This window comes from Desmodus rotundus, chromosome 5 (genome assembly GCF_022682495.2).
Source record: "Desmodus rotundus isolate HL8 chromosome 5, HLdesRot8A.1, whole genome shotgun sequence".
NCBI lineage: Eukaryota > Metazoa > Chordata > Mammalia > Chiroptera > Phyllostomidae > Desmodus > Desmodus rotundus.
Window position 1 is genome coordinate 7,036,527 of NC_071391.1, and position 23,553 is coordinate 7,060,079.

At 52.3% G+C, this 23,553-nt stretch overlaps 2 protein-coding genes and 1 pseudogene across 4 annotated transcripts; all 3 read left to right on the forward strand.

The window, feature by feature from the left end:
- The first annotated feature begins 100 nt into the window (after positions 1–100).
- Positions 101–8,637, forward strand: MTA2 (metastasis associated 1 family member 2). 2 transcript variants are annotated; one of them, XM_024574242.3, is made up of 18 exons: positions 101–741; positions 1,447–1,514; positions 1,884–1,977; positions 3,543–3,660; positions 3,791–3,854; positions 4,028–4,145; positions 4,429–4,531; positions 4,717–4,816; positions 4,984–5,172; positions 5,274–5,348; positions 5,426–5,484; positions 5,659–5,756; positions 5,865–6,004; positions 6,270–6,498; positions 6,692–6,781; positions 7,255–7,373; positions 7,477–7,625; positions 7,836–8,637. In XM_024574242.3, the coding sequence occupies exons 1-18, from the start codon at positions 714–716 to the stop codon at positions 7,999–8,001; spliced, it is 2,007 nt and encodes a 668-aa protein (XP_024430010.1). In that variant the 5' UTR covers positions 101–713; the 3' UTR covers positions 8,002–8,637. The 2 variants fall into 2 exon arrangements, with proteins under 2 accessions (XP_024430010.1, XP_024430011.1); XM_024574243.4 differs by lacking the exon at positions 101–741 and adding an exon at positions 863–1,204.
- A 2,039-nt stretch (positions 8,638–10,676) lies between these two features.
- Positions 10,677–23,425, forward strand: TUT1 (terminal uridylyl transferase 1, U6 snRNA-specific). 2 transcript variants are annotated; one of them, XM_053923600.1, is made up of 10 exons: positions 10,722–10,900; positions 12,840–13,030; positions 14,189–14,317; positions 18,430–18,745; positions 18,937–19,037; positions 19,949–20,418; positions 21,212–21,321; positions 21,449–21,559; positions 21,736–21,828; positions 22,237–23,425. In XM_053923600.1, exons 1-10 carry the CDS (start codon positions 10,819–10,821, stop codon positions 23,385–23,387), a joined length of 2,754 nt encoding a protein of 917 aa, XP_053779575.1. In that variant the 5' UTR covers positions 10,722–10,818; the 3' UTR covers positions 23,388–23,425. The 2 variants fall into 2 exon arrangements, with proteins under 2 accessions (XP_024430061.2, XP_053779575.1); XM_024574293.3 differs by lacking the exon at positions 14,189–14,317 and having other exon boundaries at positions 10,677–10,900.
- On the forward strand, positions 17,744–17,865 carry LOC112317463 (5S ribosomal RNA; annotated as a pseudogene).
- Positions 23,426–23,553: the final 128 nt, after the last annotated feature.

Consider the following 23,553-nt stretch of genomic DNA (forward strand, 5'->3'; position numbering starts at 1 on the left):
GCCTCGTGGGGGTGGAGATACAGCAGAAGGAGCGCGGAAAGGGTTAGGGAGAGTAGGCCAGTCATGCAAATGACAGGCAAAGAACCCGGCGAGGCGCGCTGGCGCGCGTCTTTCGCGGCCGGAGGCGGAGTCGCGGGCGCGGCGTGGAGAGAGTTAAGCCCAACTCGTCTCCCGCCCTCGGAGGAGGGGCAGAGCGGCAACGGAAATAACCGAGCGCGGGGCCGCGGTTGGCCGGAGGGAGCCGAACCGCTTCCGGAAGTGGCCGATCTGCGGGGTCTCGCTCTCCGACCTGAGCCGAGCGCCGGGCCTTGTTCTCCCCGTCCGCCGAAGGTGTTCCGGAAGGAGGCGAGCCCCGCGGCCGGCAGGGCCCGGCTTCCCAGCGGCCGGCAGAGCCCAACGTCTGGTGGGGCTCCGCGAGGGCCGGACACTCGGAAGCTGGCTCCGGGCCGGCGGTAGCCGAGCTCGTCCGGAAGAAGCCGAGCGGACCGGTGCCGGCCTCGGCGTCCCAGGCGGTAGCGGCGGCAGCGACGACGACAGCGCGGGCCGGGATGAACTGTGACGGCTGAGGTGGCAGAGGTGCCGGCTGCGCGGGCCCGACCGAGAGTTAAGCGAAGCGCCAGCCCCGTCCGGGCTTCGCCTCGAGCCGAGCCCTCCCCCACTCCCCGAGTCTCCCGGACCCCTTTGTGCGGCCGGAGGCGGCGGCGGGAACGACCATGGCGGCCAACATGTACCGGGTGGGGGGTGAGTACCGGGCGCGGGGGCTGCAGGGGCCCGGGCGGGAGAAGTTGGGGGCCGGGACCGGAGAGGCTCGGCCCCCGGCGGCGTGGTCCCGAGCGCGGACCGGAACCGGAACCCGGAGCTCGGGGAGCGAGGGTTGCGGGGACGGCGACGCGTCCCGACGCCCAGGCTCCCTGAGAGGCCGGCGACAGCCCCGACGGCACTTTCAGGGCTGCGTCGGAGGTCCCCGCGTCGGGGAGCGGGTCTTGGGAAAGTGGTTCCGAAGGAACTGGCAAGCAGGCGTGGGGCGCGAAGGGCCCGGGGCGACCGCTGTGCCCCTTGCTGGGGAGCCGCCGGGAGGTTTCCTCTCCCCGGGCGTTATTGCGCGCCGCGGTTCGCGAAGGTGGGGGGGTACCTGCGCTACGGCGAATAACTGCTTGCTTCGCTGAAACTGGGGTGGAACTCCATCGCTGAGTTGGGACTGCAGGTGAACCCCCTGCTGCTGTTTTCTTCCTTAAGGCTTACTTTTGAGTGAAATATCTAATTTTAGAACTAGGTGGTCGGGATCGGGGGGGCATCCCTTATTTCCTATTAGTCCCTCTACTTCCACTTCTCAGCGTCCAGTCTACCTGGATCCTTATCTCCTTTTGGCCCAGCCAAGCCTTCTTTCTCTCCTCCTACCCCGGTACTCCTCTGATCTTCCCGGTTCTTCCCCACCCCCTCCCACAGATTACGTCTATTTTGAGAACTCCTCCAGCAATCCGTACCTGGTTAGACGGATTGAGGAGCTCAACAAGGTGAGTGGAGCAGAGTTCCCCCACCCCCCTTCCCGGAAGTGGTCTCTTTCTCCTGAGGTCTCTAGCTTAAGACTAGGGACGGAGACTAGAGTGGGAGAGCGAGAGGACCCTATCCTAAGTACCCATTCATATTCATTCATTCATTCTGTCGTTGTTTTCAGGAAAGGCTACTGGGAGCTTAGTGGAGCTTTACTACACTATCTCTTTGGGGGCCAAGGAGAAGGATTTGGAAGTGTGTACTTAAATGTGTCTCACAGTCAAAATTTCTTGGGTTTTTCTACATCCCTTAGAAACTTACTGACTGTTGTTAGTCTCTGCGCATTTCTACTTTTCAGTGACCAATTTTCACTGCCCTCTTTCCCCTCTTAGACTGCAAATGGAAATGTGGAGGCAAAGGTGGTGTGCCTTTTCCGGCGAAGGGACATTTCTAGTAGCCTCAACAGCCTGGCTGATAGTAATGCGAGTGAGTGACCCTGCACCTTCCCCCGACCCCGCTGGGCCCCCTCCCCCTAGGTCTAAGGCCTGGGCACGTCCCTGCTGGTGTTTCCCCTGGCGGCATGCCCCAGGCCCGGGTGTGAGTCTGGGGGCGGGAAGTGCCTGGTTTGTGGAGGGAAGCCTGTTTTTACACGCTGGGGTTGGAAGCAGGGTGGCAAGACCATGATGAGGCCAGCCAGGACCCGGCTTGTGTGTGAGTGGGCACGTGGGTGACGTGTGCCAGAGAGATGGTAGAATTTAAATGAGGGATGAGGAGCTTCAGAGAAGCAGGGCCCTTGGCGGGGGCAGTTTTGGGTATGCTGGGTCGATGGCTGGTGATGACTGGGGCAAGGTGAAGAGGAAGAGATTGTGCTTAGAAGCCTGCGCAGTAGGGAAGCAGGCTCAGTTTGTGATCACCAGGTGGGAACACTTTGAGAAGACGGCATAGGAAGCCAGGAAAGTTTTCTTGCACATTTTTCTTTCTCTCTTCTCCTGTTTTTCCCTCCATTCCATTTTACATCTTTTCCTTTTGCCCTATCTTCGTTCTCTTTATGCTTTCATCTTTCAAAAAATGTATCTCCTTTAATTTTCTTCAGTTTCTTTTTCCTATCCTGCTTTGGCTTTCTTTCCTCTTGTTTCTCCTTCCTAAATTATTCTGCTTATTTCAAGCTGCTTTGGGCATGAAGGGGTTACCCAGGAGCTGGGCTTAACAAGTTCTCTGGCCCTCTGGGGTTTCCAGCTCCATCTGGCAGGGGCTGACCTTGGCCTTGTCCAATCAGAAGGGGGGTGGGGGGTGTGGTCCCCCTTCCCTTTGCACAGGGTTTCCGGAGCACACAGGCGAGGGGTGGAGCCTGTTGCACTCCCCCTTCTCCTGGTGGTTGGGAACAATGCACCAATGAGCCTTGGCCTGTGGCTCTTCTGCCCCTCCCACTTTGGTTGGCGCCCAGCCAGGTTAACCCTTTCCACCAAGGTTTCAGGGCAAGTTACAGCTCCTTGGGGAGGAAGGTCTTGGTACTGGGTTGAGAGATGCTGTCCTGGAAAGCCCCACAAACAAACTTAGCTACCATAAGTAGAAAGTGAGGGATAGTTAGGGTTGCGTGTGATGTTTAAGAGCAGAGTCTCCAGAAATCTGAAAAGAGGAAGTGTGGAACATACCTTATGCGATGCTTTTTCATCTTACTCAGTTTCTGGACCTCAGGCTGGTTTATCAAGACAGAGACAAGTGTGATATTCTTGCTGGGCCTGGTGTGCGCAGATTGGGCTTTATGAACCGTGTCTGAGCATTGGCCACCTGAGTGTGGGGTGTATTTCGGTGGCGTCCTTTGTACTCTCAGCAGCTCTTTCCTAAGAGCATCAGTGATAGCGGGTTAGGAGCATCTCTGATGGGGGAGAGGGCTAAGCAGGACAGCTGGCAGGGTAAGGGTGTGGAAGGCAGGTGCCGGGGAGTGTGAGAAGGACAGCTGAGACAGGACATGTTTTCCCCGGGCCGGACTGCCCAAGTGGCTTCTTTCTGGATTGGTTTCTGACTTGGTTTCTTCCTCCTTAATCTCCCAGGAGAGTTTGAGGAGGAATCAAAGCAGCCCGGGGTGTCGGAGCAGCAGCGACATCAGCTGAAGCACCGGGAGCTTTTCCTTTCTCGGCAGTTCGAGTCGTTACCAGCCACCCACATACGGTACAGGACAGGCAGGGCCACCGTGGGGCACTTGCTCCGAAGATGGAGAGGACGGAGGGGTGGTGTATGGGGGGTGCTGTGCAGAGGGGATGAGGAGCTCGCCCAGAGTCTTCTGCCCTCTCTCCTGTAGGGGAAAATGCAGTGTGACCCTCTTGAATGAGACAGATATCTTGAGCCAGTACCTGGAAAAGGAGGTGAGAAAGACGTGTTGGGAGAAGAGGGAGGGGAGTGGGTATTGCCCCAAGAGGCAAGAGGAACAGGTTGATGAGGTACAGTTGACAGACCGGCTGTCTTGGGTGCTCCAGGTGCACTACCCCCGGCCTGCGAGGCCTGCTGCCCTGCTTATCTCCTCTCTTCCTGTCTCCAGGACTGCTTTTTCTATTCATTGGTCTTTGACCCTGTGCAGAAGACACTTCTAGCTGATCAGGGTGAGATCCGAGTTGGGTGCAAATACCAAGCTGAAATCCCAGATCGCCTGGCAGAGGGTAAGCAGCAGGACAGACTGTACAGCTATCAGTTATCTAACATCAGAATCCCTGTGAAACGCTTGCCTTGGAGTTGTGCAGGGCACAGGTTGCGTGGCTCTGCTGTGACCCTGACAGAATGTGACCTCAGGAACTGGATGGGGGGGGGGGGGCGGTGAGCGGGCAGAGTTGGGAAGAGAAGTCTGAGAGTGGTGGTAGCTGGCAGGAAGAGCAAGGTGTGAGCATCAGCACACCGACTCTTCTCCCTTCCCTGTTCCTGATGATGCCGTTGCCCATTCCCCAGGAGAATCTGATAACCGGAACCAACAGAAGATGGAGATGAAGGTCTGGGACCCAGACAACCCTCTCACAGACCGGCAGATTGATCAGTTTCTCGTGGTGGCCCGGTGAGGGGTGGGTGGATGGGGAAGATGGGCCGAGGGAGGTATGGACGTAGTTCTGAGTCCCATTCTAAGAGATGGATGTTGTTATGTGTTTGGCATGGGTGTTGTCCTTTTTTCTCATCGGGCTTAGTTCCTCGCCCCACTTGCGCTTTCTTCTTTCTCTCCTGACTTCTCAACTTCTCTCTTAGAGCGGTGGGGACCTTCGCGAGAGCCCTAGACTGTAGCAGCTCCATTCGGCAGCCAAGCCTGCACATGAGTGCAGCTGCTGCCTCTCGAGATATCACCCTGGTGAGCAGGAGTTGGTGGGTGGTCCGGCAGGCTGGGCCTTGTGGGGAACTGCAAAGCCTGGGGACAGGAGAGGGGGTGTCTCTGAGCTAATGGGTTCATTTAAAGAGCAGCAGGAGAGCATGCCGAGGGTTCCAGGTCATCAGCTTCGTTTCCTGCCTGCCTTGTAGTTTCATGCAATGGATACATTGCAAAGGAACGGCTATGACCTGGCGAAGGCCATGTCGACCCTGGTGCCCCAGGGGGGACCAGTGCTCTGTCGAGATGAGATGGAAGAATGGTCCGCCTCAGAGGCCATGCTGTTTGAGGAGGCCTTGGAGAAGTACGGGAAGGATTTCAATGATATTCGCCAGGATTTTGTAAGTGGATGGGGCTAGGAGTAGGGGAAGGGATGGCAGGTAAAGGAGCCAGGACCTGCGGCCAGGTGCGAGATCATCTTTGTTCCCTCTGCCCTCCTTAGCTACCCTGGAAGTCACTTGCCAGCATAGTCCAGTTTTATTACATGTGGAAAACTACAGACCGCTATATTCAGCAGGTATGGTCCGGGCTGGGGAGGCTGGACCAGAGGCCTGCTGAGATGCTCTGATCCCTTTTTTTCTTTCCTTCCCGCAGAAGAGATTGAAAGCTGCTGAAGCAGACAGCAAACTGAAACAGGTCTACATCCCCACCTAGTAAGTGTGACGGGTCGGGGAGCCTAGCGTGTTTCCCTTTTTTTCCTTGATCTACGCTTTCCTCAGTGACTAGGGCTGGGCAGGAGGCAGGGCCAAATTATTATAGAGACGAGGTGGATGTAGATTCTTTTCCTTGAATTCTTCTCTTTTTCTCCTCCTTCTTGCCCCTATTAGCACAAAGCCAAACCCTAACCAGATCATCTCTGTGGGCTCAAAACCTGGCATGAATGGGGCTGGGTTCCAGAAGGGCCTGACTTGCGAGAGCTGCCACAGTGAGTTCCAGGGAAGGTCAGGGATGCTGAGGGGGTGAGAGGTCTGCTCAGACCCAAGAACCTGAGGGATTTCCCCCTGACCTCCACCTCCTCTCTGTGCTCCCACAGCCACACAGTCTGCTCAGTGGTATGCTTGGGGCCCACCCAACATGCAGTGCCGCCTCTGTGCTTCCTGTTGGATCTACTGGAAGAAGTATGGGGGACTGAAGACCCCGACCCAGCTTGAGGGGGCTGCTCGGGGCACAACAGTAAGGACCACTGGGGGACAGGAAGGAGGGGAGAGCAGTAAGCATACTGATGTGAACTTAGGCAAAGGCCAGAACGCCCAGCCCCATATATGGTAATGGTATGATGTGTGTGGGAGGGCCGGGGTGGGGGAGGTGGTTTAGGAGCCAGGTAGGTCGGGAGAGCAGTAGTCGTCAGTCAGGAATAAATAACTCTCTTCAGAGAATGGAAAAAAAGTGGGAGTCTCAGTGTCCATCTGTGTTTTCCCTTTTTTCTGTGTCCTTCTAGGAGCCACACTCGAGGGGTCACTTGTCCAGACCTGAAGCCCAAAGTCTCTCTCCCTATACGACCAGCGCCAACCGGGCCAAGCTGTTGGCTAAGAACAGGCAAACATTCCTGCTCCAGACCACGAAGCTGACCCGTCTTGCCAGACGCATGTGCAGGGACCTGTTACAGCCGAGGAGGGCTGCCCGACGACCCTATGCCCCTATCAATGCCAATGCCATCAAGGCAGAGTGTAAGAACAGGAGTGCCGGGGCTAGTGGCAGGTTTGGGGTTGCCCCGGCCAGAGACGAGTACTTCTCTGGATGTTTGATGGCAGTAGGGATAGTAGGCCACAGAAGTTTGTGAAGAAATTAGACGTGGCTGCTGGCCCTAGAAGAGGCCTGCATAGGTAAGGCCCTTCCCAGGCTTTCGCCTTTGTTCTCCAGGCTCCATCAGACTTCCTAAGGCCGCCAAGACTCCACTGAAGATTCACCCTCTGGTGCGGCTGCCCCTGGCAACTATCGTCAAAGATCTGGGTATGAGATAGGGAACCAACTGCGGATACAGGGTGGGTGTAGTAGGATGGGGAACCAGTTTGGGTGGTGTTAGGCTTTCAGTCCTTTTACTGTCAAAACCTTTTCTCCCCCTGCTTTCTTCTTTCCCGTTCAGCCCTTAGAGGTTCAGCTAACAAACCGTCCTCTTGGATGTTAACAGTGTCTTCTCATGAGCTATCTAGTATGGCCACACTGATCTGACAAGATCACTCTCCTGTGTGGTTTTTGAAATACTGGTTTAAGTTTTGGGGGAGTCAAAGGCTCTATGGGATTTTTTTACTGTGTGTGGGGGGGGTTGGTGCCCCTAACGCCCCACGTTGTTTAAGAGTCAACTGTGCTGGTAATAGCTTGTCAGACCTCTCACCCATCACTACTCTTAGGGATGCCGTGGGAAACTGCAAAGAGAAAAGAACGTGAAAGTTCTTTAAGTTTTCTTTTCTTTTTTTACCTGGCAGTGGCCCAGGCACCTCTGAAACCAAAAACACCTCGGGGTACCAAGACACCAATCAACAGAAACCAGCTGACCCAGAACCGGGGGCTGGGGAGCATAATGGTGAAACGGGCCTATGAGACTGTGAGTTGACAGACTGGAGTGGGCCACGCTGAGTCGGGTGGGCTTTGATGTCTGGTAAGAGTGAGAGAGTCCCCTCTCATTGTGTTGCCCCACCCTTTTCCAGATGGCAGGGGCAGGGGTTCCCTTCTCTGCCAATGGAAGACCTCTGGCCTCAGGGATTCGCTCAAGCTCACAGCCAGCAGCCAAGCGTCAGAAACTAAACCCAGCTGATGCCCCCAATCCCGTGGTGTTCGTGGCCACAAAAGATACCAGGTAGGGAGCCTACCCTGGGAGGTGCTGAGAGGTTGGCAGTCTAGGTTGGCTGGCACGGGAAATAGTGCCTGAGCGAGACCAGCTCCAGGAAGACTTGGGTGCAGAGTGGGGATGCCAGAAAAGAGCGGGTCAGACAAATTGCAGTGTGGTCTGTGGGGCTTCAACTCGAGGGTCTTAGCCTCTTTGATCCTCCTCTTCTCTTCCTGCCAGGGCCCTGCGGAAGGCTCTGACCCACCTGGAAATGCGGCGAGCTGCCCGCAGGCCCAACTTGCCCCTTAAGGTGAAGCCACCGCTGATTGCAGTGAGGCCCCCAGTCTCGCTGCCTGCACCCTCACACCCTGCCAGCACCAATGAGCCCATTGTCCTGGAGGACTGAGCATCTGTGGGGGAGGGAGGTGGGCTGAAAGCTAGAGGGTGGGTGCCCAGGCACCCCAAGTTCCCCTCCCTCTGGTAACCAAGGGAGTGAGGAGTGAGGGGGGGAGGGAGCAAGTGTGTCCTTGGAGGGGTTGCCCTCTGGGGTTACCACTTTAAGGCTTGTCCCTTTCCTGTCCTCTCCACGCCTGGTGATAGAAGGCTGACTGCAGGAACTTGGCCCATTGTGGAAACCTAGCCTGTTTTGGGGGGTAGGACCCACAGTTGTCATGGACAGTTTTAGGGGGAGGGTTTTTTAATTTTTTTAAAATTTTGCCTCCCTTTGTGAGGGGAGGGGGGGGACATACCAGGCGGCAGTACCTGGTTGGGGCGGGGGGGCGTGCACTGCCATGACTGCCACGTCTGTCTTTTCTTTTCCTAATCGGGGTTTCTCTTCCTGTCCGGTGTCCGGACCTTCGTAAATAGTTCGAGGCCCCTAAGCTGGCATCCACGTCAGCCCACGCTCGCTCTTTCCTTCCCTGCCCGGTCCCCTCCGCCTTTTGTACGCCAATTCTCAGAAATAAAGATCTTTTGTCCATTTTTTAAACCTTGGATTCTGTAATTGGTTCTTATAGTAAGAAATAAAAAGCTGTTTTCTTCAGCTTCTCTTGGCTCAGCTGTTCTCTGCCATGGGTGTGTGGAAGGGGGGAGTATCTTCAATTACGAAAATAAAAGGAAAAAAGAACAATAAAAAAAAAACGCCCAGCTGGGGCTTGCCCTGGGAACAGCTTTAGGAGATATGCAGTCTGGACAGGTGGCCTGCTCCAGCGAGCTTTCTCGTGGCACCCAAGCCGCTCCCCAGCTCCCTGTGTTGCTGGAGCTCCATTGTGACACAGATTTATTTATTCAAAGCAGTTGGGATGAGCGGGTTCTCTGGATGGAACTCCTCCATAGGAGAGGTGTGTGTGTGTGTGCAAAGGTGTTTCTCCTTCTTTCCCAACACCCCTCTCCCTTTTACTTATGGAATTCTGGGAGTTGCTAGAGGCCAGGGCAAAACATAGCCCACGTTGGAGGGGGTACTACAGGGTCTCACCACCTAGCTCTGGTACATTTGCATAGAGTGCTGCTTCCTGGGTCCCCAAGGCTAGCCTCGGCAACCGTGTTAATATCAGGGCCCACTCTAGTGCTGTTTCCTGCCTTTTTAGGTTTGAGAGGCAGACACCTGAGGTAGGCCCAACAGAAGCATGTGTCAGCTGATGGCTGGTGCCAATTCAATGACAGTAGGAGCCCCCAATTTAATTGGCCCAGCCCCTCTGTAGCTACACAGCTCTGTGCCGCTGCTGCTGTCTTCCAAGACAGCTTCAACAGCCAAGCTAAGCCTGGCAGACCCACCTTTCAGAGTGCACTCTCAGGGCCACAGGAGCTGGCTTATATGGACAGAAGTCCCTGCTCCTGGTCCCTGATTGGTTTGTCCTCATGCAAATTAGGACTCCAAATTTTCACAGTTTGATTGGCCCAAAAGGTATTGTCCTGATTGGTCAGGAGCCCTTTATAAGGGTTGCCTCAAATGACAGAAAGGGCACAGGCAGGCAGTTCAGTGAGGAGGTAGGCAGGTCTGTACAGGGTTCTCCTGAAGGGCAGTTTACATGAGAAACCCCTATGTAGAAATGGCTGTTAGGCTCTTTTTTAAACTTGGAGCCCACTTAGCCACCAGGAGCCCTTTTTAGTAGGTATCTTCTTTCTCAGGGTCTGCACATTTCAGGAGATCAAGAAGTCTAGGTGCTCCCTGGGCTTTCTTTTAAAGACCGGGAACAGCCTCAGCAGTTGTGACTTGCTCAAGGTTACAGACCTTGAGAAGTCTGCCTCAGGTCCAGTGCTCTTTCCACAGTCCACAGCTGTGAGCTGATAACTGCAGCAAGAGCTGCTTAGCTCATATGACAGACAGTCCTCTATCTCATGGTCCCTGTCCCTAGGGCTTCCCCAGGTCCCCTACTCTCTTTGTCCTGAGCTTACATTTGTAGTGTTAGGATAAACTAACCCCTATACTAGTCTAGAGGAAAGCAGGGCTTTCCCCTCCAATACCTTACTCAGTTGCTACCACACTAGTGTCCGTTGCATGCCTTGAAGTGGGCTGGTGGCTCTGGCTCTTCGTGAGTGCAGCCCACTATCGCGGAAAGAAACCCGGAATCATCCGATTGCGGCGTTCTGGCTGTGGTCCCTTGAAGACCGGAAGGTGATGGGTTGGGTAGAGCTCCCCAGCCAGGGCTAGGAAGCTGTCGCAGAACACTGGTTGGGGGTACGACGGAGAGTAGAGAGACAGAGTAAAAACACTGCGGTTGGGAGTCCAGGGACAGCCCTGGGCTTCGTGGAGGCTGCTCATCCTCTGACTCACTTCGCCAGATAAATATGGGGTTGAGGATACAGCCGCGCGGGGCTCTCTTTACTGCCGCTTAAAGCACTGCACAACCCGCCCAGGACCACCAGCAATGAAACAGCTGGCTGTCAACCCCGCGCCCGGCTGACTGTTATGAATATTCACGATACTTTGGGCCAATCAGCACCTTAACAGCTCAGAGCACACCAATCGGCTTACCGCATGCAGATAAGAATCGTGGATGGGCGGCTCTTCCTAAACTCCATAAACATAAAGCCTTAATTCCCGCTGGAAACGGAACCCTGAGTCGAAGGAACCGGCTTTCCGGAGGAGTGTGCCAGCAGATTAGCCGCCTACGTCACTTCCTGTTGTACAGGCGGAAGTTGCTTCCGAGTACATCACGATTTGGAAGACTCAGTTCCGCTGGTGGCAAGAGTGGTTGCGTTAGTTCGGTACCCGGGAGTCGCGATGGCGGCGGTGGATTCGGATGTCGAATCGCTGCCGCGTGGGGCTTTCCGCTGCTGCCTCTGCCACGTCACTACAGCCAACCGTAAGCGGTGGCTAGTGAGGAGGGGTGGTGGTGGGTTTTCGCCTTTGGATCTTAGAGAAAGTTAGGGTTACAGGTCATAGTTCTTGTGAAGTGGATGGAGGTGGAATCACCTCCGTTTTCACTCCGCCCGTCCCAAGGTATTAGAGAGTGGGGAAAGTCTCACCACCGTACCTCCTCCTTTCCAGTATCCGAAATCTCCACGACGAAAGTTTCTTCTCGTCATTCTCTCTTTAACCACCATTTATTGGACGTCCCCGTTGTGCCTGGTACTTTGCCGGCCTCTCCCGTGAGAGGGGATTCGGAAATGAAGGAGCTCACGATCTAAAGATGGAGGCAATTGTAGTGCTCTATAGACATTTTGGGGAGCTGCGGGGTCAAAGAGAAGGTAGTAATTAAGTGAGGGAAGCCCTACAGAGGCAAAGATGGGTGAAGTACCATGGCGTACAGAACCGGAAGGTGGGTTTGGAAAAGTTGACGAGGTGCTTGTGTGACAGCACAGGGGATTCAATGAAACCTCCGTTTTCACTTTTGAAGTCTGGAATCAGGATATTACCTAAACAAGGCTTTCCATTTTTATTTTTTAAAGAAGAAAATGGTTTATTTAGTCAGTAGGCATTTATTCATAATCCTTTTTTTTCTTTATGAATGGCTCTACTGCTGTGTCCAGCAGGGCCAGTCAGAAATCCAGGGTAGTCTTCCCTGGCCTCACATACACATTATGACATGAAGCAGCGGACTAAAAGTGAAATAAAAATAATGGCAACTAAACTTTGTCCTCATTTGCCATGTACCAGACTCTCTCTGCCGAGTGCTGTATATGAACTATTATCTATTTGTTATGTACTATTATTATCTCAATTTTATATCTGAGTAAACTTCTTCAAGAGAGGTTTAGTAAGTTGCCCACGATCTTGGCTTAATAGAGCTGGGATTTGAACTTGGACAGTGTGGCTTCATATCTTGCATTTGTAATCTTATTTTTATTTAAAAATTTTATTGATTTTAGAGAGAGGAAGGGAGGGAGAAAGAGAAACATGGATTTGTTGTTCCACTTATTTATGTATTCATTGGTTGATTCTTTTTAATTTAAAATTTTTTAAAAATTTATTTATTTTTAGAGAGAGGGGAAGGGAGAGAGAGATTGATGTGGGAGAGAAACTCTGATTGGCTGCCTCTCACACGCCCCCATCTGGGGACCTGGACGGCAACCCAGGCATGTCCCCTGACCAGGAATCTAACTGGCGACCTTTCAGTTGTCAGGCCAGTACTCAACCCATTGAGCCACATCAACCAGGGCTGATTCATTTTTTAAAAAATATTTTATTTATTTTTAGAGAGAGGGGAAGGGAAAGGGAGAGCGAGAGAAACACCCATGTGAGAGAGGAACATCAATTGATTACGCACCCAGACTGGGGACTGAACCCACAACCTAGGCATGTGTTCTGATGGGGAATCAAATGGAGACCTTTCACTTTGCAGGATGACGCCCAACCAACTGAGCCACACCGGTCAGGGCCATTGGTTGATTCTTTATGTGCCCTGACCTGGGATCAGGCATATTGGGATGATGCTCCACTTATAATCTTTGTGCCATACTCAGAGATTACCCATAGGGCCCGATATATTTGTTCTTCTGTATATGATTTGGATGAGTCACCTGTTAATTTTGGTTTAATTTGTAGGTGTTCCTCTTCCTAGCACTTCTAGGTGGTTTAGGAAGTACTTGTAGTATAGTCAGTTTTCCTAGGAACCACTTGGAATGCACTATATGTAAAGACAGATGGATGAGAGAGGAAGGCGCAAGGAACCAGGACTTCGTTTATTCAAAGTTCACACTTTCTATGGCTTCCATGTAGGATTTAGGGTGCAGAGAACAAAGTCAGGGACAAGCACGTGGAAGAGTGATGTGGATATTTTTGTTTCACGTTTGCCTTTGCAGGACCCAGCCTAGATGCCCACTTGGGAGGCCGGAAGCACCGGCATCTCGTGGAACTACGAGCTGCCCGAAAGGCCCAGGGACTTCGGAGTGTGTTTGTCAGTGGCTTTCCCCGCAATGTGGATTCTACTCAGCTCTCTGAGTACTTCCAGGCATTTGGACCTGTGGCCAGTGTTGTTGTGGACAAGGACAAGGTAGAGTGAATGGCTCTGAGGGTAAATAATGAGTCACATGTGGGACATACCAAAATAAATGAGAGAGAGAAACCAGGAGTGTGTTTTGGCTGGTTCCTGTCGTGGCTGGTGCTTGGTGGACACCAGAGTACTTGAGCTAGCCAGCTTTGTGAATACCGCCCAACTTCAATTTTCTCAGTTCACCAGAGCTAGTCACTGGGGACTTGTAGTTCACGTACGTATTCAGTCAGTCTTTTATTTGCTATTTATTCATTTATTTAGTAAAACTTAAATTTAAAAAAATTTGTATTTATTTATTTTTAGAGAGAGGGGAAGGGAAGGAGAAAGAGAGGGAGAGAAATATCAATATGTGGTTGCTTTTCACATGCCCCCTACTGGGGACCTGGCCTGCAACGCAGGCATGTGCCCGGACTGGGAATCAAACCTGTGACCCTTTAGTTCGCAGCCTGTGCTCAGTCCATTAAGCTACACCAGCCAGGGCAAAACTTAAAAATTAAAAAAAAAAAAAATTTTTGATTCTAGAGAGAGGGGAAGGGAGAGAGAGAAACATCACTCTGTTCCAATTATTTATGCATTTATTCGTTGTTCCTTATATGTGCCTGACCGGGGATCTAACCTGCTACCTTGGCGTATTGGATGATGCTCTAACCAGCGGAGCTAGCCAGCCAGGGCCTGCCAAGTATTTATTAACTGCTGGTGCACTAGGCACAGTGCTGAGAGCTGCATTCTGAGGAGTGAAGAGGATAGATGTGGTCCCTGCTTGCACAGAGCTCACAGGAGTGGAGAAAGTAGACAGTTAAAATGAGTAATTACCATGCAGTGGGTGCTTTACAACCACGTCATCGGGAGACATATCCTAATTCCACAAGAGACTGGTTGATAAACCAGCTGGCAGTTTATCCATTTACACTGAGGGGCACTGAAGTCACCTGGTCAGAACGCTCTGTCCTCTGGACAGTGCTGGGCAAACAGGCTTGTTTGTTGTGGTCCTTTTTGTCTTGCTTCCATGCAGACCTTTTGTCAGTGTCTCTTTAGTGCCTTGAAAACAATTCACTGTTGGATTTGCACCCTGGTTACATGGGTGTGGGGTAGGCGATCCCCAGTCTCTTTAGCATTCCAGGTCTTCTTTTAGAATGGGATGGCGTCTCTTTTTCTTAGGGATTGCATTCAGCAACTGACCCGCAATGGCTTATAACAGGAAGTCCAGGGTTTTACTGTTCTCCTGCCCTGTCTTTGGCACGTGGCTCACGCTTCATCGATGCGATGATGCTGCGTCCATATCTTCAGGTAAGAAGGGGCAAGTTGAAGGGCAGAGTACAAAAGGCTAGTGCCTGCTGAGCCGGACTGCCCTGCCCCTCTTCTTTATTTCTCAGGAAAATATCTTTTCCAGAGGCCTCTTCAGTAGACTTCTCTTTGCATCTCATTGGCCAGGACTCTACTACATGATTACATGTACCTATGGGCAAGCCTATAGCAGGGCCCTTTGCCCTTCTGAACAAAAATCGTGGTCCCGATAGAAAGGAAGAGAGGGAGAATGTGTACTGGGTGTCTGCCCCAGGTTACTTTATCGAAAGCTCAGTGTCCTCATTTTTGTTTATATTGATTTCAATTGTAAACAATGATCTTTTCCTGAATTTATTTTATTTTATTTTTTTAAAGATTTTATTTACTCATTTCTAATGAGAGGGGAAGGGAGGGAGAAAGAGAGGGAGAGAAATATCGATGTGTGAGAGAAACATCTATTGGTTACCTCTCGGTGGCTCCAACCAGGGACCCGGCCTGCAACCTAGGCCTGTGCCCTGCCTGGGAATTGAACCTACGACCATTCAGTTTGCAGGCCCGCACTCAACCGACTGAGCCATACCAGCCAGGGCTTTTCCTGAATTTAAACCTCACGTTTCCAGGGATTCTAATTATTATAACAATAATGACAAAAATTTTTACTGAGCAGTTGTTATGTACAAGTTATGTGCTAAGTATTTTACATGCAATATCTCATTTAATTTCCACAACGTTTCCTTGAGCAAGATCATCCCTGGGAAGTTGAAGATTTGGGGGTTTAAGACTCCGCTTGGGCAGTAGTCACAAGACACTCACCTTCCTTAAGTTTTAATTTTTTTTAAAAAAGATTTTATTTCTTTCTTTCTGGAGAAAGGGAGAGAGAAAGAGAGGAAGAGAAATATCAATGTGTGGTTGCTTCTCATGCGCCCCTAACTGGGGATCTGGCCTGCAACCCAGGCCCGTGCCCTGACCTAGAATTGAACCAGTGACCCGTTAGTTGACAGGCTGGCGCTCAATCCACTGAGCCACACCAGCCAGGGCAAGTTTTAGTTTCTTAGTTTGTAAAATGGGAAGAAAAATACATGTCTTATAGGAGTCTCAGGAGACTTAGAAATAGCTTGTGAACTGCTTGGTGTAAAATAAAGCAGGGGCTCTAGCTGGGGGTGCCTTTGGCTGTATTGACGGGAGAAAATGGCTAGCTGTGCGGGCTTCTGAACCTGCCAGTCCTGCCCTCCCTGATGTTTTCAATGGAGGTTCTTGAGGGAAATGTGGAATAAAGACAAGGGCGGGCAGAGCCGCCTGATCTCCAGCTGGGGCTCTGCCTGCGGACTTTGTGCGGAGCCACCCTGTGGAGAGCTGTGTGATTTCTCAGAGTCGGAAGGTGAGTCTGGGCAGGTCCCCTGTGGCTTCACTCTGGCTCTTTGCTCTCTTTAGTGTAAGGGCAGAAGTGAGGGTAGGAAGGGCACCCTCTTTTTATTCTCATTTGAGATGTGATGTACACAGCATAAAATTAATCCTTTTTAAATTTATTTGTATTGAATGTATTGGGGTAACATTGGTTAATAAAAGTATGTAGGTCTCAATTGTCCAGTTCTATAATACATCATCCGTATGTTGTATTGTTTGTTCACCGCCCAAAGTCAAGTCTCCTCCCGTCACCATTTATCCCCCCTTAGCCTCTTCTACCTCCTCCCACCCCCTCAAAGTCACCCTTTTAAAGTATGCAATTCAGTGGTTGTCAGTATACAGTAGTCCCCCCTTATCTTTGGGGGGAAACTTCCAAGACCCCAGTGGATGCCTGAAACCGCAGATAGTACTGAACCCCATACATAACTTGACTCTTGAACAGCATGGGTTTGAACTGCAAGGGTCATTTGAAGTGCACGGGCCCTGGCCGGGTGGCTCAGCTGGTCAGAGCGTTGTCCCAGTAGGCCGAGGTTGCAGGTTCGGTCTTCCAGTCAGGGCACATGCAGGGAGGAACCAGTGAACGCATCGACGGGTGGACCAACGAGTTGACATCTCTCTCTCTCAAAATCAGTCGATAAAAAAAAATTCCACTGCCTGGGTCCACTGAAAAAATCCCTGTGTGAGTGGACCTGCTCAGTTGAAACCCACGTTGTCTGAGGGTCCACGGCACTGTTTTTTATACACACGTCTGCTGTAAAGTTTAACTTACGAAGCAGGCACAGTGAGAGAGCGACAGTGACCGAGAATGAAGTGGCACAGTTGTAACTGTGCACTGTAATGAAAGTCACGTGAAGGTGGCATCGGTAAGTGAAAGCATGTTGCCGGGGACACAGGACACGAGCACTGTGGAGCACCGGGGTGACTGGTGGATGCGCTGCGTGGAGCGGAGCTGGGCGTGCAGAGTGGCCTGGGGCGGGGCTGCGTCCTGCTGTTCACAGTGGCACAAGATTTAAAGCTTGTGAATTGCTCGTTTCCGGGGTTTTTCATTGTCTTACTGTTTTGGACCATGGTTGACCACAGGTCACTGGAGGGGCGGGAAGTAAAATCTCGGGTGAGGGGAACTGTTGTCCTCATGGGGCCCTGGAGTCATCTCCAGTCTAATTCCAGAACGTTTGCATCGCCCGCTAAAGAAACGCATACCCTTTGCCAGTCATTCCCCATCTGTGACTCGGGCCTGTGTCCTGGTGAGGCTGTGCCGCACCCCCGTCCCCGGTTAATTTTTGAACGTGGTGTGAGGTAGGGGCCCAACACCATTCTTTTGTGTGTGGTTGTCCGGTTGTCACAGCACCTTGTACTGAGAAGACTATGCTTTCATCAGTGAATGGTCTTGCCAATTCACTTTCAACCTTTGTTGAAATTCAGTTGCCCATAGATTTATTTCTGGAGTCTCAATTACATTTCCTTCATCTGCATTCCTGTGTTTTTTTAAAAATTGATTTTAGAGAGAGAGGAAAGGAGAGAGAGAGAGAGGGACAGAGAGAGAAACATCGATTTGTTGTTCCACTTATTTATGCCTTCATTCGTTGATTCCTGTATATGCCCTGACCAAGGATCGAACCCTCTACCTTGGTGTATCGGGATGATGTTCTAACCAACTGAGCTACCCAGCCAGGGTTGCATGTTTATGCCAGTACCACACTGTCTTGATTACTGTAGAGGGTTTCTTTCTTTCTTTTTTTTTTTAAAGATTTTATTTTATTTATTTTTAGACAGAGGGGAAGGGAGGGAGAAAGAGAGGGAGAGAAACATCAATGTGTGGTTGCCTCTTGTGCACCCCACACTGGGGAACCTGGCTGCAACCCAGGCATGTGTCCTGGCTGGGAATCAAACCTACGACCCTTTGGTTCACAGGCTGGTGCTCAGTCCACTGAGTCACACCAGCCAGGGCTGTAGAGGGTTTCTTGACATACACAGGCAGTGGCTCTAGCTTTGCCACTGAAGAGAATGTAAAAGAATGTAGATTTTGTCTACAGCCATACTGCCCTGAACGCACCCAATCTCCTCTGATCTCGGGGAGCTAAGCAGGGTCAGGCCTGGTCAGTACTTGGAGGGAACTAACCACCTGGGAATATTTGGTGCTATAGGCTTAAAAAAAAAAAAAGAACGTAGTTTTTTCCTAAAGCAGTATTTTTTCCTGCTTCTGTTAACATTTTAGTTTTAAAAAGTATATATATATATATGGCCCAATGAGTGTTATCAAACTCAACCAAATCATAGCTACAGCTACCATATTGCTGCTATTCCTAGACGGTGATTTAGTCAGAGGTAGGGTTCGTGTGTTTATATTTACACTGAGCACAGGGTTCATTACATGGATTCTCAATCAGTGTTAAAAGAGTCTGATTAAAGCAGGAAACGTGAGGGCTGGGTCAGAGTCAAGCCAGGGAAAACCCCGTCGCTGGGAAGAGGCGGGGACACCGAAATGGGTGAAGTGAGGTTTTCAGAGGCCCACCGGGGTGAGAGTGACAGGTGCGGGATCCGAGGGGAGGAGAGAGTTGCTTCTCTAACGGTGTTGCCCGTTGTTCCAGACACAGCCATAAATGTTCCTGCCTTAACGGGTGCTCCCCACTTCAAACTTCCTGCCCACCGTCAGACCGCGTGTGTGCATTCTTGGCTGCAAAACCATCCCTGCCCCTGTTGTGATTTTCCAGGGAGTGTTTGCCATCGTGGAGATGGGGGATGTGGGTGCCCAGGAGGCTGTTCTGTCACAGCCCCAGCACAGCCTGGGAGGACACCGCCTGCGCGTGCGGCCACGGGAACAGAAAGAATTCCAGAGACCAGCCTCCAAATCTCCCAAAGGAGCGGCCCTGGACAGTCACCAGCTGGCCACAGCATTAGCCGAGGCCCCGGACGTGGGGGCACAAATGGTGAAGCTGGTGGGGCTGAGGGAGTTGTCCCAGGCCGAGCGTCAGCTTCGGAGCCTCGTGGTGGCCTTGATACAGGAGGTCTTCACAGAGTTCTTCCCTGGTGAGCCCCCTCCTTTACGGTGTCTGAGCCCGCCCTGCCCGCCCTGTGCTTTCCTCCCCCGTGTCTGCATCCTCCGTGCTCCCTGGGCTAGAGGGGTTTATGTGGTTGCTCTTTTGTGCCCCGTTATGTTCTTCTACCCCAAGTCTCCCCCCGCAATGTCTCCTCACCTTTATTCTCTGCTCGGCACCCAGGCTGTGTGGTCCATCCTTTTGGCTCTTCTATAAACAGCTTTGATGTCCATGGCTGTGATCTCGACCTCTTCCTGGATCTGGGTGACCTGGAAGAGCCCCAGGTGAGTGCCCAGGGGAGCAGTCAGTGGGAATGGTCATGTGACTCCGGGCAAGCACATCAGCCCTCCTGCCTCAGTTCCTCCTCTGTTGAAGGGGATCCAGGGCCTACCTGAAAGGCCTCTTGTAATTCGAGAAACGTGAATGTGGGTGTGTAGATGGGATGCAAACGAATTGGCATTTGTAACAGGAAAAAAACCAGATTTCGAAATGCCATATAGAATATCTTATTTTGAAAAAAAAAATCTATGACAGGACATACAATAAGTTAATTGGGGGGGTTATACTTTTTTGCTTATCTGTATTTTCTTATTTTTAAAGATTTCATTTATTTATTTTTAGAGAGGGGGCAGGGAGAGAGGAGAGAGACATGTCTTTTATCATTCTCTACACACACACACACACACATACACACACACACACTGTATTTGCAGAATCATTTGAGGAGGTTGCATACACCGTGCCTTCATCCCCTAGTGCTCCGGTGTGTACCACCTACAAACTAAGGGTTCTGGTGTGTGAGCACAGCTCAGCTACCCGACTGAGGCAGTGCTCCCCTGGCACACGTGTAAGGCGTCCCAAGACTTGAACACACAGAACTACTTTGTAGCTGCCCTGACAGCGGACTGTCGTGCTGTCTCTTCAGTGTTTTCATCTGGGACAATTGCTCTGCCTTCTTCGGCCTTTCCTGATGGTGACATTTCTGTAGAATACGGACCATTTATTTTATGGGATTAAAAGGTTATTTTTAATTTTAAAAAAGTATTGTGAGGATTAAATGAGTTAATACGTACAAAGCCCTTGGAATAGGGCCTGACACATAGTAAGCAGTAAGTCACAGGTATGTCTTGGGGATGGGAATGTTCCCTGGTTAGGGGACAGCAGAAGAATTCACTCAGCTTGTTTCCATCCACAGCCGGTCCCAAAGGCTCCAGAGTCTCCATCCTTGGACTCAGCCCTTGCATCCCCAGTGGACCCTCAAGCCCTGGCCTGCACCCCAGGTTCCCCTCCAGACTCGCAGCCTCCATCTTCTCCCCAAGACTCAGAAGCCCTGGACTTAGAAATCCCTTCCTCTTCTCTGGCACCCCGGACTCCAGACTCGGCTTTGGCCTCTGAGACCCTTGCTTCTCCCCAGTCCCTTCCTCCAGCCTCTCCACTGCAGGAGGACCAGGGAGAGGGGGACCTCGGGAAGGCTCTGGAACTAGCAGAGGCCCTGAAGGGGGAGAAGACAGAGCAGGGAGCCATGCTGGAGCTGGTGGGGTCCATCCTTCGGGGCTGTGTCCCTGGAGTGTACAGAGTCCAAACTGTGCCCTCTGCCCGACGCCCAGTGGTCAAGTTCTGCCATCGGCCTTCAGGTCTCCATGGTGACATCTCCCTCAGTAACCGGTACCTTTGTTTAGGGAGGGTGGTTGGGGAAAGCCCACTGAGCATTCTGGGGTGGCCGAGGCAGGAACTCTGATGTGGGGAGCTCCTGCCAAGCCTTGAGGTCGCCTTATTTGGCCCCATTCCTCCTTCAGCCACTCTTCTCCTGTGTGGCTTCCTTTCAGTGTTCGTGAAGTATGGTTTTTGGAATACTGTTTTTAAGGGACTTAGAAAGAGTTCCAAGCCCTGGCTCAGTTGGTTGGAGCGTTGTCCCGATGTGGCGAGGTTGTGGGTTCGCTCCCCAGTCGGGACACATACAAGAACCACCAATGAGTGCATAAATAAGTGGAACAACAAAGCGATGTCTGTCTCTCTCTCTCTCTTCCTCTCCCTTCCTTTCTCTCTTTAAAATCAATACATACATTTAAAAGAAGAAAAAAAAGAAAGAGTTCCATGGTTGAATGAGTTTGGGAAATGCTAAGTTCAATGCAAACAGCTCTCTCCCTTTCCTCCCTCTCCCCGACTCCTCTGTCTTTCCTTTCCTCCCTCCCTTCCTGTCTTTGTTTCTCTGCACACTCAAGGTTCTCAGCAGTCTTACGACGACATGCTCCGTGTGTGTCTGAGACGGGCATATACGGCCAATAGGACGTAGTGTTCTTCGTGTACCTCTCACAAAACCACTGTGTCGGCAAACACTTTGGAAACCCCCTCTGGGCCTTATTCCTTGTTCCTCTTACGCAAGTCTGGAATAAGAGCTGGGGGTGATGGGTCCAGAGGGTTCCTGAGCCCTGACATCCTTGTCTCCTCTTTGTCCCAGGCTGGCGCTACATAACTCTCGCTTCCTGAGTCTCTGCTCTGAGCTGGATGCGCGAGTGCGGCCCCTCGTGTACACTGTCCGCTGCTGGGCTCAGGGTCGAGGGCTGTCAGGTGAGAGGACAGACCTGGGGCTGAGTTGGCCTTGGGGCAGAGGAGAAGGGGGGCAGGGTTGGGAAAGACCACCACGGAGGGGATGGGAAGCACCTCTAATCTAATGAATTGTTGATTATTTACCCAGGGAGTGGCCCCCTTCTCAATAACTACGCCCTGACCTTGCTCGTGATCTATTTCCTTCAGACCAGGGACCCCCCTGTGTTGCCCACTGTGTCCCAGCTCACCCAGGAAGCAGGTACAGCAGCCCCACCCCCACCATGAACTTCATCTCTCTTCCTCTTTGTCTCACGAAGATGCACTGAGCCACCCTGGGAACAAGATCTCTGCTGCCACCCCCATTTCCATCCCTCACCCTCCTTTCCCTCCATGTCAGCTTCCAAGCTGACCCACGCCTTTTTTTCACTTTCACAGGTGAGGGCGAACAGGTGGAGGTTGATGGCTGGGACTGTAGTTTCCCCAGAGATGCCTCGAAACTGGAGCCCAGCACCAACAAGGAGCCCCTGAGTGAGTGTGGGGATGGATGAAAGGTGTTAATCACAACAGTAGGGCATGCGCGTACACCTCACGGCTACCGTGTGCCAGGCATGGTTCTCACAGCAGCCTTGGCGGACAGCTAGTGTTGTTAGTGCCATTTCACAGATGAAGAAACCATGCCTTGGGGTAATGAAGCAGCTTGCCCAAAGTTAATACTGCTAGCAAGGGAAGGAGCAGCATCTGGGGAAGGACGTTTCTAGGGGAACAGAGAGCGTGGCCTCTTGTTTATAGGGATCAGAGAGGCCTGGCTTCTGGCACTTGTTCTGAGACCCTTGGAAGGGAAAAAAAAGTCCTGCTAAGAGAATGACCCTGGTTCAGGGCCTGTATCAGTTCTGGCCTCTAAGTAACCCCTTTTCCCTGGTCTTCCTTCTCCTCCAGGTTCCCTGCTAGCCCAGTTCTTCTCCTGCATCTCTGGCTGGGATCTTCGAGGCTCACTGCTGTCCCTGCGGGAGGGTCAGGCACTGCCTGTGGCAGAGGGCCTGCCCTCCAGTCTCTGGGAGGGTCTGCGTCTGGGCCCCATGAATCTCCAGGACCCCTTTGACCTGAGTCACAATGTGGCCGCCAATGTAACCAGCAGGGTAGCCGGGCGGCTACAGAACTGCTGCCGAGCGGCAGCCAATTACTGCCGAAGCCTCCAGTACCAGCAGCGTTCTTCCCGGGGCCGGGACTGGGGGCTGCTTCCCCTTCTGCAGCCCAGCTCCCCTAGCTCCCTGCTGTCTGCAACACCCATCCCTCTACCTCCTGCTCCCTTCTCCCAGCTCACTGCTGGCCTGGTCCAGGTGTTGAGGGAAGCACTGGGTTGCCATATAGAACAGGGGACCAAGAGACTGCGGTCAGAGGGAGGTGGAACTGGGGATTCTCCCCGGGGAGGATCACGCAAAAGATTGAAACTAGAAGAACAGAAAAAAAGCTCTGAGGAGGGGGAGCCCCAGCAGCAGGGATGTGCAGGGGACCACGGCAAAGATGGGGTGGAAGAAATGGTTATAGAGGTTGGTGAGACAGTGCAGGACTGGGCCATGCGGAGCCCTGGGCAGCCAGGGGAGCCTCCCCTGACCACTGCAAAGCATCTGGCTACTGGAGAAGAGCAGCAGTCAGGCCACGCGGTGCTGGCAGAACAGGGTCCCAAAGGACCGCAGGCAGCGCAAGAAGGGTCCCAGGTTGAGACAGGGAAGGGGGAGTCACACTCATCTGTGAGCTGGCGCTGTGCTTTGTGGCACCGCGTGTGGCAGGGGCGGCGGCGTGCCCGGAGACGCTTGCAGCAGCAAACCAAGGGAGGCGGTGGAGGCGGTGCTGGCACAGGAGTCGAGTGGCTGGCGACTGAGTCTCACGTAACCCAGGAGCTGGGAGGATTGAGCAGTGCTGGACAGAGGCCAGAGGCTGAGCCGCTCCTGGTCTTTGTGGTGTCTGTCTCCCAGGCTGACCTAGCTCTCACTGTGACCCCACTCCAGGATTCCCAAGGCCTGTTCCCCGATCTCCACCATTTCTTACAGGTGTTCCTCCCTCAAGCACTTCGGAATCTCCTTAAGTGAAGACTGGGACCCTAAAGGGCAATAAAGCTGCTACTTTAATAAATACTAGTTTCCTCTAGTTTCCACCTGGTGACAGTCCTCCTTCCCCCAGTACTTCCCCTCCCGAGACTTTAATGCAGCCTTCTCAGTGGTGCCTTCTCTGGCCACGAAGGAATAGGTCTCGGCC

What these genes read in the sequence shown, in the direction of transcription:
- MTA2 (XM_024574242.3), top strand. Translation starts at nt 714, where the DNA reads ATGGCGGCCAACATGTACCGGGTGGGGG. An exon ending in GGATTGAGGAGCTCAACAAG is followed by an intron (nt 1,515 to 1,883) that starts GTGAGTGGAGCA and finishes TTCCCCTCTTAG; the next exon opens with ACTGCAAATGGAAATGTGGA. An exon ending in CAGGTCTACATCCCCACCTA is followed by an intron (nt 5,485 to 5,658) that starts GTAAGTGTGACG and finishes TGCCCCTATTAG; the next exon opens with CACAAAGCCAAACCCTAACC.
- TUT1 (XM_053923600.1), top strand. Translation starts at nt 10,819, where the DNA reads ATGGCGGCGGTGGATTCGGATGTCGAATCGCTGCCGCGTGGGGCTTTC. An exon ending in GTGACCTGGAAGAGCCCCAG is followed by an intron (nt 19,038 to 19,948) that starts GTGAGTGCCCAG and finishes TTCCATCCACAG; the next exon opens with CCGGTCCCAAAGGCTCCAGA. An exon ending in GACATCTCCCTCAGTAACCG is followed by an intron (nt 20,419 to 21,211) that starts GTACCTTTGTTT and finishes TCTTTGTCCCAG; the next exon opens with GCTGGCGCTACATAACTCTC.